The 16,128-nt window shown below is 53.2% G+C and overlaps 1 protein-coding gene across 2 annotated transcripts; it reads right to left on the bottom strand.

The window, feature by feature from the left end:
* Positions 1-928: 928 nt before the first annotated feature.
* B4GALT7 (beta-1,4-galactosyltransferase 7) lies at positions 929-15,117 on the bottom strand. 2 transcript variants are annotated; one of them, XM_066388023.1, is made up of 7 exons: positions 13,486-13,671; positions 13,101-13,253; positions 8,349-8,711; positions 3,605-3,830; positions 2,529-2,612; positions 2,148-2,252; positions 929-1,653 (listed from the first exon to the last, which is right to left on the bottom strand). In XM_066388023.1, the coding sequence occupies exons 1-7, from the start codon at positions 13,656-13,658 to the stop codon at positions 1,498-1,500; spliced, it is 1,260 nt and encodes a 419-aa protein (XP_066244120.1). In that variant the 5' UTR covers positions 13,659-13,671; the 3' UTR covers positions 929-1,497. The 2 variants fall into 2 exon arrangements, with proteins under 2 accessions (XP_066244120.1, XP_066244121.1); XM_066388024.1 differs by lacking the exons at positions 13,101-13,253; positions 13,486-13,671 and adding an exon at positions 14,966-15,117.
* Positions 15,118-16,128: the final 1,011 nt, after the last annotated feature.

Below are 16,128 nucleotides of genomic sequence, written 5' to 3'. Positions count from 1 at the left end.
TCTTTGGAGCAGAGCTATTGAATCCAACCTCCTGAACTCTAGGACCTCAATCTCATCCCCCAGCATTTCAGGTGTCTCATTTATTTATTTATTTAAAGTTTTAATTTACTGATTTTAGGAGAGAGAAGGGGGGGGGCAGGAAGCATCAACTCGTAGTAGTTGCTTCTTGTATGTGCCTTGACCAGGCAAGCTTGGGGTTTTGAACCGGCAACCTCTGTCCACTATCCCACCACAGGTCAGGCTGTCTTATTTATTTTTAAACTGGTTTTAACTGTTTCCTAGTCTCCTCTGACTCCTGCCCCAAATCATTGGCAGTCAAATGCCCTAAAGAAGTGATCTATTTTGCAGGACCACTTGCTCTTTGGCCCCAGGCTTCCCTCCAAGATCCCTCAATTCCACGGTCTCCTGGGGTCCCCACCTTCACCTCTCCTTGGCATTGATCACCCTCGTGCTGTGGGAATACCCCATGGATTCTCAGACTTCCCATCTTCGTCCACCTCAGAAACATGGTCCTTGCTCCCTCAGCCATGACTGAGTCACTGCCAACACATCCTGCCTGCCCTGAGTCCAGTCCTGTGGTTCTGTTTCTGTTCATCTGTGAGGCATGAAGCCCCTCTCCTAGAGTCAGAGCCCACTAGAGCCTGGTGGTAGTCAGGCTAGCCCGAGGGTGCAAAACTTAGAGGGCTGTGGGGGCAGCAGGAACCTGTGCCTTTAGCTTCTCCCCCACCTGCGCTTCCCCTGGCCTTGCTGTCCCTAGCCCTAACCCAACACCTTGCCAGCTTATAACTAGGAGAGATGTCATCTTTTATCCCATCCCCTTCCCCTCAGGCACAAGTGACAAACTGGTAGTACATAACTTTTAGACATTTTTTGGCAGCACAAAAGTTTAGACTGCCACATTTTAAAGTTTCAAAAAAGAAAGTTTCAATTAGTTGCTATCATTTAATAATTAACGAATTTCACTTACGAATCCAGAATTCTAGTTTCTTTTGAAAAATCAGAAGACCCAGGAACACGAGGCCCACACTGCTACATGGTGACAACCAGCTAGAGCTGCTCTCCACTGCTCTTTCTGTGGGGCTCACACTCTGCTTTCTGCACTGAGCCTGCCAATGGCCCTGGCCACTCAGGTAGCAGCCTGGCCTCTGAACCACATCTCTGCATGAGGCGGTCCTGGGGAAGGAACAAAAGCCCACAGGACTAGGCACACAAAGGAGGGCAGAGCAGGGCAGGCAGGGGCAGGTGGAGCATCCCACTTGGGAGCCACTTCCCAGCCTCTCCATCACTGTTTATTGCTAGCAGCATCCCAGGCACCCATGTCTTGTCATGACTTAAGCCTGCCTCTCAGGTCAAGCTGCTGCAAACACGTGGCCTGCTGTCTGCTGCCGCAGGCTATTCCACATCCTATTGGAGTTGGGCCCAGAGATCGTAGCTTTGTCCAGGGCCTGAGTAGCAGTGTGGCCTATAGGAACAGGCCTCTGTACTGTCCAGTCTAAATCAGCCAAATGTGCACCAGGGGGTAGCAGCTTTGTCACAGTCCAACATGATGTTGAGAACAGTGCAGGGGGCCCCACCCACAGACAGGGCTGTACGAGCCTCCACACGGTACTTCACAGTGTTCAGGCCTCCCTCCTGGTCCACCTTGAATTGCTCCTGGGAAGGAAAGGGGGAAAGAGCATGTACTCAGGGCTCTGCAGGTGCCAGCTGTCTATTGATGCCCCAGGACCGCGTCACCAGGGGTCCTGTGAGCCCACTGAAGAGGGGAGTGAAGCTCGCAGCCCAGTCCTCGGGAAGGCTCTCGCCACAGCTGTACACCCCGCAGCAGGACAGCTGACTGATACGGCTCCTAAAGAGGAGGCTGTCTGAGGCCGGGGGCTCCTGGGTTGCAGGTCTGCTTGGGATTCGGGCACCTCCAGCTGAGTACCCCCCTAATCCAGACTGCATAGGAGGTGGCTGACACAGTGCCCAGGTGCCCATGGAAGCCACCAAGCAGGGCAGGGTGCCCAAGCAAAATGCTATCAGCTGAGCTGGCCAAACAGGAGTGGACAGGGCCATCTGGACCCAAGCAGAAGTTGATGAAATGCTTGGGCCTGTCGGTTCCCCATGTTACCACCTATCTATCGCTGATCAGGGGGACAAGGCAGCACCTGTTTTTGAGCTGCAATGCGCTTCTGGTCCCTCTTCCGCCAGGCTGGGTCATGCAGGTGGCGAAAAGTCTTGTATCCAGTTGTGATTCCCGAGGGGCGGAATAGCTGAGGCCAAAGGAAGCAGGGTCAGGCTGCCCCCCTGAAGCTCTGGTCCTCACCACTAGTCCTCTGGGCTCCCACTGCCTGCCACAGACCACAGGCCACAGGCCACAGGAAGGGGCCCAGTTCCCATTAGGCAGAAGAGGTGTGCTAGTTGGGGGCAGGACTGGGATTAGAACCAGGGATGCCACCTCCAAGCCCCAGGAATTTATCTAAGGGCAGAGAAGGGAATCTCAAGGCAGCCATGACAGCTGAGGTGGTGGTGGAGCCCTGGGGTGTTACCTGGAGCCCAGCTCCTCTGATGCGCCGATAGAACTCGTCATCCTCACGGCCCCAGCCCCAGAAGCGGTTGGACATCCCGTTGCACTGACACAGAGACAGGCAGCATCACTGGCCCCATCTTCCCAGGGCGCTCTCCGGGCTCCCACCATTCGGGAGTACCCTGTCCCCTGTCCTCCACCCCTGGCAATTTGGAACAGACACTTACAGTTCCCACAAACTCTGCAGTAAGTGGGGGCAGTCAGCACATCCCTCTTTGCCCACTCTAATGGGGCCTTGAACTTGTGTGAGATTGTTTCCCAAAAATGTCTGGCTGTAGGAGGGGACCTCTCTGGGTAGCTGGTGATGTGCAGAAGTGCCAATTCCTATTTCCAGGGTGCTCTGTCCTAATCTCATCCTCCGTGTGGGAGAGGAGCAGTTAGGCTCTACGGCAGACACCCATTTGCACTCCAGACTAGGGGCTTCCCTTACATAAAGATGGCTTTAGTCTTGTGAGAAGCAGGAGACCCAGGTCTTAGCTACTTGGTTCTTCCCACCACACCCCGAGCAACAGTGACTGATTCAGGAATGGGCCCAGGACCCAAGTCAGGTCATCAGAGCCAGTGTGTACGGTACAGCTCGGGGACTCCTGTCTAGCTACTGAGGAGGGAGCTCTCTCTTTCAGTGGACTTGAACCTAGACTGCCACAGGCTACAGCTACAACAACCACCTTTCCCCGTGTGTCTGGAATGAAATCCAACCTAAATAAAAGAGAGATGAGAGATGGAAAGAGAAATGGCGCCCCAGGGACACTATCTGAGAGCCTGGGCAAACCACACAGGAAGCCACACCTCTTCTCAGCCTGCCCAGACTTTCCCATTTTGAGACCCACTGAGCCCCCATTTTCCTAAAGCCAGCTTTCATGGGTTTTCTGGCCCTGTGGCTGAATCCTCCCTAACTGACCTGCTCGGCCCTGCTCCTCTCCTGTCTGGCTGTTTCCGGGTTCCCCTGCTGGGCCCCAGAACTGCTGCTCCTCCTGCCAGTGCCCCCACCCAGGTGAGCACTTCCAGGGTCAGCAGAGCAGGCTGGCTGGGCCTCACCAGCTGGTAGTGTTGCTTGGAGAGCAGCAGGATGCCGCCGACATAGGTCTGGTAGTGGTAGAGTGGGTGGAGCTCTGGGGAGGCCACATGGAAGGGCCCTGCCTCAGGGAAGCCATAGTCCAGCTCCTCGTTGAGAGGGAGCAGGTCCACGTCGTGCATGGCGATGTAGTCCGTGCTGTTGCCGCTCTCCAGGAAGCCCACATTGATGAGTGCCGCCCGGTTAAACCTGTGCAAAGTGGCCGAGGCTGGGCAAGGTGCGGGCAGCAAGCTGGCTCTCCCCCAGACTGAGCAGGAAAGCCTGTCCTCTACAGCAGTGATTTTCAACCTTTGTTTCTCATGCAGTCATAAACTAATTACTAAAGAAAAAGGGGCCCTGACCTCTTCTTCCTTAGTAACTAATTTATTTGTGCCATGAGATGAAAATGGTTGTATTTAGTCAGGGGCACTGACCTTAGTAATTAGTGTGTTTGTATTATGAAAAAAAAAGGTTGAAAATCACTGCTCTACAGACCCCACCCAGGACCTATGCTGCCCTCCATGCCAACACTGACTTCACTGTGAGGCTACCCATCTGCACATCTGCCCTGACATTCATTGCTCAAATGGTTCCTGAGTACCTACTATGTGCCAGAAACTGTTCAGAGCACAGGAGATATAATGATGAGAAATCAAAGCCCTGTCCTCAAGGAGCTGACATTATAATAGAAGATTTTTTTTTTTTTTTTTTGTGAAGCTGGAAACAGGGAGAGACAGTCAGACAGACTCCCGCATGCGCCCGACCGGGATCCACCCGGCACGCCCACCATGGGGCGACGCTCTGCCCACCAGGGGGCGATGCTCTGCCCATCCTGGGCGTCGCCATGTTGCGACCAGAGCCACTCTAGCGCCTGGGGCAGAGGCCACAGAGCCATCCCCAGCGCCCGGGCCATCTTTGCTCCAATGGAGCCTTGGCTGCGGGAGGGGAAGAGAGAGACAGAGAGGAAGGCGCGGCGGAGGGGTGGAGAAGCAAATGGGCGCTTCTCCTATGTGCCCTGGCCGGGAATCGAACCCGGGTCCTCCGCACGCTAGGTAGAAGATATTATTATAATAAAGATATAAGTAAGTAAATACTGCAGGAGCCAGACAGTGGTAAGCGCTGTGGAGAAAAGTTAAGCAGAAGGTAAAGCATGCTGGGGGCAGAGGCGGCTGTTCTTTCAGACAGGTGGTCAGGGAAAGCTGGGGAGCTGGGGTGCTGGGGTAATGGGTAGGCAGAAACCTGAAGGCCGGAGGGAATGAGGCCTATGGAAATCAGGGCAAGGGGGCTCTGAGCAGAGGAGAGAGTGCCTGCCGACGCCTGAGGCAAAGCAGACACCAGTCTGGTAAGGCAGAGTGAGTAAGATGGTGGGAGAGGATGAGGTAAGGGTGATGGGCCCCTGGACTTGGTTGGGCTTGGGCCTGGGCCCTGGATGAGATGGAAACTACCGGTAGGCTAGGGCAGAGGCATGACATGGTGTGACTTGGGTGTGACAGGATCAGTCTAGTTGGGGTGTTGAGAAGAGACCAGAGGGCCAAGGTGGAAGCAGAGGGATGAGTTGAGAGGCTTATTATAATAATTTAGGAAAGAGATGATGGTGACTTAGCTCAGGGAGGTACAGTGAAGATGGTGAGAAGTGAACAGATTCTAAATGGATTCTTCTAATGGACAGGATGTCTTGTGCGAGGCAGAGAGAAGAGTGGAGGAGGACTCCAAGGCTTTTCACCTGAGCAACTGCAAGCATGGAATTGCCATTTTTTGATGGGGGAGGAGGCAGGGGAAGCAGGTCTGGGGCGGCTGAGAAATTAGGAATTCAGCTTTGATTAAGTTAAGTTCAAGGTGCCTCTGAGACCAGAAAATGGAGGGCTGTGTAGGTGACTGGATGTGCATGTCTGGAGTTCAGGAGAGCTGTCTAGTCTGGGAATCTAGCCTTGGGGGCCACCAGGGTACAGATGGGACATAATGCCCTGAGCCTAAATGAGATCCTCCAGGGAGTGACTATAGCCAGCAAGGGGATACTCGGAAGCACTGAGACTGAGACCGTGGGGAGACAGAACCAGTCAAGAATATGGGGCCTGGCCTGACCTGTGGTGGCACAGTGGATAAAGTGTCAACCTGGAAATGCTGAGGTTGCCGGTTCAAAACCCTGGGCTTGCCTGGTCAAGGCACATATGGAAGTTGATGCTTTCTGCTCCTCCCTTCTCTTTCTCTTTCCCTCTCTCTCTCTCTCTCTCTCTCTCTCCCCCCCCCCCTCTATAATGAATAAATAAAATCTTCAAAAAAAAAAAAAAGAATATGGGGCCTGACCAGGCGGTGGCACAGTGGATAAAGCGTCAGACTGGGACACGGAGGACCCAAGTTCAAGACCCCAAGGTCGCCAGCTTGAGTGCAGGCTCATCTGGTTTGAGCAGGCTCGCCAGCTTGGACCCAAGGTCGCTGGCTCGAGCAAGAGGTTACTTGGTCTGCTGTATCCCCCCGGTCAAGGCACATATGAGAAAGCAATCAATGAACAACTAAGGAACTGCAACAAAGAACTGATGTTTCTCATCTCTCTCCCTTCCTGTCTGTCTGACTCTCTCTGTCTCTGCCACACACAAAAAAAAGAATATGGGGAAGACAGTCAGTGAGAAAGAAGACCCAGAGAGTGCTGCCCCAGAAGCCAGACAGTGGTGTCGTCTGAGGAAGGAGGAAGACATCCACTTGGCAAACGCTGCCGAGAGGCCTACAAGATGAAGGCTTAGGAATGAAGTTCATTGGTGAAATCACTGAGAGCCATTTTCGTGCCATGATGTGGGTAAACATCTGAGTGGAACAGTTTTAAGAGACAATGAGGGGACAAATGGAAGGAGTTTTACTCTAAAGAGGAGCAGAGAAATAAGGCGATAGCTGTGGGTGATGTGGCATTTTGTATGCCGATGCAAAAGCTCCGGGAGAAAAGAAAAAGTTGATCATGCAGGAGAGAAAAGGGCCCATGGCCAGAGTGATGTCCTTGAGTAGGAGGCAGGAAAGGCAGCCAGTGCCTGTGGAAGAGCTGGCCCCAGGAAAGCTGGGACAGTGCATCCACAGCAACAGTGCACAGAAAACGGTACACTGCACAGAGGTTGGTACACTGAGCAGAGGCTGGTACACCACGCAGAAGCCAGTACACCGGCACAGCGCGCAGAGGCTGGTACACTGAGCAGAGGCTGGTACACCACGCAGAAGCCAGTACACCGGCACAGCGCGCAGAGGCTGGTACACCACGCAGAAGCCAGTACACCGGCACAGCGCGCAGAGGCTGGTACACCACGCAGAAGCCAGTACACCGGCACAGCGCGCAGAGGCTGGTACACCACGCAGAAGCCAGTACACCGGCACAGCGCGCAGAGGCTGGTACACCACGCAGAAGCCAGTACACCGGCACAGCGCGCAGAGGCTGGTACACCACGCAGAAGCCAGTACACCGGCACAGCGCGCAGAGGCTGGTACACCACGCAGAAGCCAGTACACCGGCACAGCGCGCAGAGGCTGGTACACCACGCAGAAGCCAGTACACCGGCACAGCGCGCAGAGGCTGGTACACCACGCAGAAGCCAGTACACCGGCACAGCGCGCAGAGGCTGGTACACCACGCAGAAGCCAGTACACCGGCACAGCGCGCAGAGGCTGGTACACCACGCAGAAGCCAGTACACCGGCACAGCGCACAGAGGCTGGTACACCACGCAGAAGCCAGTACACCGGTACAGTGTGCAGAGGCTGGTACACCACGCAGAAGCCAGTACACCGGTACAGTGCATAAAGGCTGGTACACTGGTACACTGGTAGGTGGGGACTTGGCCTACTTTTCTTCCAACTGGTTCTGTTTTCTCAAATAGGAAGAATTATGGGGGTGGGGGGGAGGGCGAGGAAAGGGGGAAAGGCAGCAGACTAAAGGAATCTGAGGCTCAAGCAGGGCTGAAGAGTTTCCTGGACCAGAGCTCCCTGTCTCCAGTCACATCCAGCTGCCTAGGTGCAGGGGTAGATTAAACAGTCAGGTTTCATCAGGCAGAGGGTGCGGGCAGAAAGGGGTAAGGGGGCTGAGGTGTATGTAGGGGAGTGAGTTTAAGATGGACCATGGAATCCAAGTTAGGTCAGAAGAAAGTGAGGACAAAGAGGATGGGCAGTGAAGATTGAGAGCATCACAGACTAAAGGGCCTGGTGGGGGACAAGAACTGCCTGAATGTCCAGAGGGAGGGAATGGAGGAAAAGTTGGGGGTGCACTATGAGAAGCTTAGATTGTGATCGTGGAGGAAAACAGATTTTGATGAGGCAAGAACTTAGGATAACTCTAGACTGTGAACAATTTTACATCTGTAGTCTTAACCCTCCCTTTTCCTAATCCTTAACCAATCCACTGGCAAGCCCTGTCTGTGCTTCAACCACCCCTTCTAGCATTCTAGCCAAGTCCCCATCATCTCAGACAACTGCAATGATCACCCACAGCCCTCCCTGTCCTCCCGCGGGTCTTGGTGTAATCTACTCCATATAGCACCCACATTTTAAAATGGAATCAGATCAGGGCTCTCCCCAGCCCCAAATTCTCCAGAGATTTGTGTCACCCCCACTGAAAGAGGTCCCGCCTCCTACCCTCTTGCCACTGACCCAGGTTACCCTTCACAGGCCTGAGGCTCATCAGCATTGGGCTGCCGCCTGAGAAGGGAGTAGGCCCTGAAAGGCCTAGGAGAGGGAGGCTGGGTCAAGTGGTCCCTACCTGAAATGGTCTACCTGGTTGAGCACATAGATGTGGTGTCGAATCTTCTTCCTGCTCAGGAAGTGATGCATGTGGGGCACAAAGACCAGGAGCTCCTCGAAGCGTTCACGGAAGGGCACCAGCACTGCCAGGCGGTGGGGGCCCCATGACAGGTCTTCTTCCCAGTGCTCTGGGGGCACCTCTGGGGGGCAGGCCCGGCGTGGATCCGAGGTGTCTTGCCCTTGTCCCCTGGCTTCCCAGGCCATGTCACCAGAGCAACTGAGCTGCAGCCAGAGCAGGGAGAAGAACCCCAGTAAAAGACAGGCAACGAAGAGGTGGAAGACGGAGCATTTCCGGGGGAGGCTGCCAGGGAGTAGCCTGGACCTGGGATGAGAACAGAGATAGGTCAGAAGGGCAGGGGTGACCAGGGGCCCTATGACAGACCCCATCTCTGGCTTCCCCACAAATAAACAACACGACTGCCCTGCTCCAAGCACCTGGGTATTAGTGCTGAAGCAACTTTTATGCTTTTGCTCATGCTGCTACTGTTCATCAGAAGCCTGCTTGCTGTTCTAAGCCAGTCCATGCCCCCCAACTCAGGGAAGCCCTCCAGCCACTCCCTCGTCCCAGAGCTGCCTCAGTTCCTTGATGCTCTCCTATTTTCTGTGAATGAGCCCTGGTCACACCACAGGGCAGGGATGAGGCTCCTTGGCTCTTACACTGCCCCTTCCCAGAACAAGTGGCTCCTGTCCTGAGCTGATGGCAGGAGCCCCAGCTTAGCAATCTCATCCATTGCCTTCCCCACCCTGCAGGTTCACCGCCAGCTGAACTGTTAGCTTTTCTCTGCTTCTTACACCAGAAAGCACCCCAGACCTGGTCCTGTGCTGGCATTAGTCTCCAGTGAAAACACCCAAAGTTTATTTTGGAAAAATCAGGTCAGCACCCAAAATAATGCAAGGCCCAACTGAGAGTAGCAGTTCACTGAACGAGTCTCAAAGTTTCAGCCCACATGAAAGAGATGAGAGATGGACGAGGGAAAGAACAACTGGGCTGGCCCAGCACCCAGGCTCATTTTAGAAACTGGGAAGACAGCTGGATTATCTTACGCTCTGGGGTAGTACTGACAGAGACTGCCTTGTAGGTTAGAAAGTACAAAGAAACAAGCCTGACTGGTGGTGACACAGTGGATAAAAGCATCGACTAGGAATGCTGAGGTCACCTATTTGAAACCCTGAGGTCAATGGCTCTGAGAGCAGATTCAACAGCAGAGGGTCACTGATTTTATCAAGGAACTGTCCACATGATCCCAAAGCTCGCCAGCTTGAGCCCAAATGTCAGTGGCATGAACAGCTCAAGGTCACTGGTTTAAGCAAGGGGACACTGGCATGGCCCTGGTCAAGACACACAGGAAGGCCCTGGCCGGTTGGCTCAGTGGTAGAGCGTCGGCCTGGTGTGCGGAGGACCCGGGTTCGATTCCCGGCCAGGGCACATGGGAGAAGCACCCATTTGCTTCTCCACCCCTCCACCGCGCCTTCCTCTCTGTCTCTCTCTTCCCCTCCCGCAGCCAAGGCTCCATTGGAGCAAGGATGGCCCGGGCGCGGGGGACGGCTCTGTGGCCTCTGCCCCAGGTGCTAGAGTGGCTCTGGTCGCAACATGGCGATGCCCAGGATGGGCAGAGCATCGCCCCCTGGTGGGCAGAGCGTCGCCCCATGGTGGGCGTGCCGGGTGGATCCCGGTCGGGCGCATGCGGGAGTCTGTCTGACTGTCTCTCCCTGTTTCCAGCTTCAGAAAAATGCAAAAAAAAAAAAAAAGACACACAGGAGAAGCTCAATGAGCAACGAAAGTGAAAGCAGCTACAAGCTGATGCTTCTCACCCTCTCTCTTCCTGTCTCTCTCTCTCTCTCTCTCACTCTATTAAAATGAAAGAAAGGAAGGAAGGAAGAAAAAAAAGAAAGAACAAAGAAACAAGTGGGGCCCTGGCCGGTTGGCTCAGCAATAGAGCATCGGCGTGGAGCGCAGAAGTCCCAGGTTCAATTCCTGGTCAGGGCACACAGGAGAAGCAACCATCTGCTTATCCACTCCTCTCTCTCCCTCCCATAGCCATGGTTCCAATGAGCAAGTTGGCCCTGCGCACTGAGAATGGCTCCATGGCCTTGCCTCAGATGCTAAAATAGCTCAGGAGCTGAGCAACAGAGCAGCAGCCTCAGATGGGCAGAACATCAGCCCCAGACGGGGGTTGCTGGGTAGATCCCAGTCAGGTCGCATGCCAGAGTCTGTCTCTCCACCTCCCCACCTCTCACTTGATTTAAAAAAAAAAGGCCCTGGCCGGTTGGCTCAGCAGTAAAGCATCAGCCTGGCATGTGAAGGTCCAGGGTTTGATTCCCTGCCAGGGCACACAAGAGAAGCACCCATCTGTTTCTCCACCCTTCCCCTTCTCCTTTCTCTCTATTTCTCTCTTCCCCTCCCACAGCCAAGGCTCCACTGGAGCAAAACTGGCCTGGGTGCTGAGGATGGCTCTATGGCTTCCACCTCAGGCGCTAGAATGGCTCCAATTGCAGCGGAGTAAGGCTCCAGAGGGGCTGAGCATCAACCCCTTGGTGGGCATGCTGGGTGGATCCTAGTCGGGCACATGTGGAAATCTGTCTGCCTGCCTCCTCCCACTTCTCACTTCGAAAAAATACCAAAAAATTTTGCCCTGGCCGGTTGGCTCAGTGGTAGAGCATCGGCCTGGCGTGCAGGAGTCCCGGGTTCGATTCCCAGCCAGGGCACACAGGAGAAGCGCCCATCTGCTTCTCCACCCCTCCCCCTCTCCTTCCTCTCTGTCTCTCTCTTCCCCTCCCGCAGCCGAGGCTCCACTGGAGCAAAGGTGGCCCGGGCGCTGGGGATGGCTCCTTGGCCTCTGCCCCAGGCGCTAGAGTGGCTCTGGTCGCGACAGAGCGACACCCCAGAGGGGCAGAGCATCGCCCCCTGGTGGGTGTGCCGGGTGGATCCCGGTCGGGCGCATGCAGGAGTCTGTCTGACTGTCTCTCCCCGTTTCTAGATTCAGAAAAATACAAAAAAAAAAAACCCCAAAAAATTTGTTTAAATAAATAAATAAAGCCTGACCAGGTGGTGGCACAGGGATAGAGCATAGGTCTGGGACGCAGAGGACCCAGGTTCAAAACCCTGAGGTTCCCGGCTTGAGCATGGGCTCATCAGCTTGACAGTGGGGTCACTGGCTTGAGTGTGGGATCATAGACATGACCCCATGGTCGCTGGCTTGAGCCCAAGGTCACTGGCTTGAGCAAGGGGTCACTTGGTCACTCGCTCTGCTGTACCCCCAACCCCGTCAAGGTACATATGAGAAAGCAATCAATGAATAACTAAGGTGCCGCAACAAAGAAATTGATGCTTCTCATCTCTCTCTCTCCCTGTCTATTCCTATCTGTCCCTCTCTGTCTATGGCAAAAAAAAATTTTTTTAAACAAACAAGTGGAGGCCCTGGTCGGTTGGCTCAGTGGTAGAGTGTTGGCCTGGCGTACAGGAGTCCTGGGTTCGATTCCCGGCCAGGGCACACAGAAGAGGCGCCCATCTGCTTCTCCACCCCTCCCCCTCTCCTTCCTCTCTGTCTCTCTCTTCCCCTCCCGCAGCCAAGGCTCCATTGGAGCAAAGATGGCCCCGGGCACTGAGGATGGCTCTGTGGCCTCTGCCTCAGGCGCTAGAATGGCTCTGGTTGCAACAGAGCGACACCCCAGATGGGCGGAGCATCGCCCCCTGGTGGGCATGCCGGGTGGATCCCAGTTGGGCACATGCGGGAGTCTGTCTGACTGCCTCCCCGTTTCCAGCTTCAGAAAAATGAAAAACAAACAAATAAATAAATAAAAATAAAAACAAGTGGAATTCACCTGATTCTTCTGCCCCTCTCTCTGGAAGCGCCTGAGGATAGTGAAGGAAGAGCTGAGGAATCCAAGCAAAGGGAGGCTTCCTCTGCACCAACCCCGTAAAACAATCGGCAAAGCAACCTGTTTTATAATCTAGAAGTCACCAGGTAGCTACCAGGCTTATAGGTTCTACTGCCTAAGTGCCCCTTGACTCTTTCTTACCAGCTGCCTCCCTTTTAGCTCAGGTCTCATCGGTCCTTTCCCAGCTCAAACCCCTTCAATCTCATACATGATCCTCTTCTGTTTATAAGACCAAATTCCTCTGCCTGAAGTCAAACTCCTCTGTGACATGACCCCATCTCCAGCTGCTGCCTATCACTCACTCAGTGCTACAGTTTGGCCAACTCTGAGCTTCTCTGCTTACCATATTCCTTCCTGCTCCGGCCACAGTCTACTGCTTCTACCTGAAATGCCCTCCCTATTTTATCTGTCTGAAAGCCCCTCATTTATTCTTCACGGCCAGACTCCAATGTCATGGCCAGCACTGCCCACCTCCCCACCCACACAAACTGAGATACATGCACCTTGTGTGTTCTCATGGCATCTGGTACCTCACTCTTCGGAGCACGTACAGTTCTGTAATTACCTGAGTTCCTGTTTGTCTTCCCCACAGGTAATCAGATTCCTGTCTGTGGCCCCAGCATAAGTCACACAGCAGGGGGTGTGCTAAGTGAGTTAGAGGAAGGGTTCAAGCAGTCAGGGTATGCTTCAATTTACACATAGAGACACACCAGTTCCTGCCTCTTTCTAATGGCACAAATGCCAACCTGGAAGCCAGCAGCCCTGAAGCCAGGTCCCACACCCAGCAGAGAGATGCCTGGGTAGGACACCTTCGCAAAGGCTTCTTACTTACCCCCTATTGTCCTGTGGTAGGGGTTTCCGCTGGAGAGGAGAACCCAATTCTGCCAGTGACCTGGGAAGGCTGGAGCCTCTACAGATTCTCCCTCTGAGCTCTTTCTGGGGGCAGGGTGGAGACCAGGGAGATGGACATGGGGAACTATCCCACCTTCAGGGGAAGAAGCAGTGACCATTACCCAGAGGTATGGCATTAACTGGGCATTCCATGTACTTTCATATGCTGTTCCCTTGGTCTAACTTTCCCTTCCTACCAAGATCTCCAAGATCTCATCCCCGTGGACTTTCTCATCCAGAACCGTTGAAGGCCCAAACTCTTGAACAACTTAATTCAGGACCTCAGGACAGTGGACAACACCGAGAACAGTTGCTGCTGACGCCACCTGGTGGCAAAATCCAGATCTGCAGTCCCAGCTGCTCCCAGGTCCAGGCCACCTTGCTCTGAGGGGCAGACCAGATGAGGTTTTATCTCCTTCCTCAATCTGTACCCAAGGCTAGAACAGGAAACTCCAGAGCCAGCACTCTTAATTGCTACATTAGTCTTCATCTGTTGCATGGATATTTGTACCCCTGTGTCAAAAGCAAGAACAGACATCAGTAATTTTTTCTGGGAACACAGTTATGTTCCAAAGGTTTATGGAATGGGAGCAGGAAATGGAAATTTTCCTTCATTACCTTTCCTTTCTTCTCTCACAAAAATCTTACTAATTAAAGGCTTGAACAATCAAATGCTTTGTTTATAGCACCTCCAAATGACAAAAGTTAACTGGAAGATACCTCCTCTGTCTCAGTCACAGTGTCAAGAATTTTAGATGTATTGTCTCCTTTAATTCTCATACAGCCCTGCAAAATATTTATTATGATCCTGGTTTCAGAGATGGGAAAGCTGAGGTCAGAAAGATTAAGTGATCTGTTTCTGGTCACATGGCTATTAAAGAGGATTCCTGCCCAGGGCTGACTCTGCAGTTTGGGCTTGCTTTCTATTATATTCCTGTCTTCTTACTTCAACAGCAACTCTGAAAAATCCCCAGAGGTAAAGAGTTGCGCCCACTATATTCCAGAATCTTTTGGCACATACCAAACTTAAGACACCTAAAAGGAGTAAGATGTCACTCACTGAGTAGGGATCCTCTCTGTGTTCTAGGTGAGAAGAGTTTGGGGGGCACATCTCAAGACTGAAGTGTCCTCCTAAATGCAGACAACCAAAAAGTTTTCTCTCCCCGATTCTGCCTTAGTTGGAAACATCATTAGCTAAAATTTGGGCCAAGCCCATACCTAAAACATGGAGCAGCCCCAATGCCCACTACATACATGCCAGGCAGTGGCCAGCCAGGCAGAAGAGACAGAGCTTCTGTCTGGTGTGTTCTGAGTAGCCAACAAAGGAAGGGGAAGCATGAGGGAGGTCAAGAGGGAGGATCCGATGTTACATGGATGTGATGGGGAGGCAAAGACCAGAGAAACGTAATATATACCCTCAGATCAGAGACAGACAGAAAGGCTGAGATCCATTAAGACTGGTCAACGGAGTCAGAGACCAGCACAAAGACAGAGAGGGCAGTGGAGAAACAGAGAAACCCATAATGAGAAGAAGCGACTTGTAAAGAGAGGGACGGAAACTCACAAAGGGAAGTCAATGGAAAAATATAGACCCGCGGGTGACAGAGGCCTGTAGACTGGTAGAAACAGAGACCCACATAGAGACAGACACCCAAATACAGAGAGAACCAGTGACCCACAAGGAGAACCACAGAAACCCGGAGAGACGAGACGCGACAGCCTCGAGCTCCTAGATTCCGCCCCGCGACCCAGAAAAGATCAGCACCCGGGAGGACAGAGCCCGCGCCCGCCGCCGCCACTGCTCACCTGCCGTCCTCCCAGGGCAGCTGCACTGCTTTCCTCCGGGAGGGGAACATCGTGGGGGGAGGCGGCGGCGCATGAGGATCAAGCTCCCAGCCGGGCGGGTCTACCCCGGCCTACGCGGCGTCTCCGCCTCCCGCCCCGCCCCTTGGTCCTGTGGGTCCTCCGCTCCGGCCGCGCCGTCTGCTCCCCGGAGCTGCGGCGTCAAAGGTTCCGCATGTTGACTGCTGACTGCCCTCCTTAACACCTGGAGAAACTGAAGCCCCAGAGGGGACTCAAGTCATTGGGCTGGGACTGGATTTATAGTCCAGACTTCCAAGCCAGAGCCCTGGGTTAACTCGCATCTTCCTCCTCTTCTCCAGGGAAGTTAGGCAGCGTTTGGACATCCCTGCTGTCAACCCAGGTGCATTCTTCCTCTGCAACAAGCTTGGAGAAGCGCAAAGCTAAACTCGGGGCTTAGTCTTCGGTTCAATTGATATCCCATGGAGTTAGGAACCAGGCACTAAAAGACAGATTCACTGGATTCGGAAAATGACTCTGCCAATTCAGATGTGTTTTGGGGTAAGACACAATCTCTTTGCATCTGCCTGTTCCTGATGTACGTGATTGGTGTGAGGATTATAAGGGGAAATGCACTTGGTACAGCGATGGACACAACAGTCAACTCTATATAAATGATAGCTATCATTCAGGAGCGAGGATACTTTGGTGGAGTTGAGGTGAGAACTGAAGGAAATACTGTAAGACGACTAAGTTCCCATCCTGCCCTGTCATGGTAGGAACTGAGCTCCCACTGGGCCACCTTCCCACCTGAGAAAAGAGAGTGACAATTTTTAGACTTGATCTCCTCTGTTCTTCCAGGCAAATTTTAAGTTTCCCAATAAATAGCTAACATCTATTGAGTTCTTACTATGTAAGTCATTGTTCTAAATTCCTTATTGCTGTTATCTCATTCAGTCCTTGAGTATTGTGCTTATTACACCAACTTTAAAGATGAGGGAACTGAGGCATGGACAGCTCATCATATAAGCCCAGGTAGTTTGGTTGCATAATCCATGGTCTCAACAACTCTGCTTCCAGGTCTTCACGATGGGTGGGAAATTAATCACTCCCATTAGCACCTTCTTCCTTTAGCCTAGCAGCACACTGGTTCCTCTCCTGCTGAACTC

Source organism: Saccopteryx leptura, chromosome 6, assembly GCF_036850995.1.
Source record: "Saccopteryx leptura isolate mSacLep1 chromosome 6, mSacLep1_pri_phased_curated, whole genome shotgun sequence".
Lineage (NCBI taxonomy): Eukaryota > Metazoa > Chordata > Mammalia > Chiroptera > Emballonuridae > Saccopteryx > Saccopteryx leptura.
Note: the sequence above shows the minus strand (reverse complement) of the source record. Positions and strands in the feature narration are given on the sequence as shown.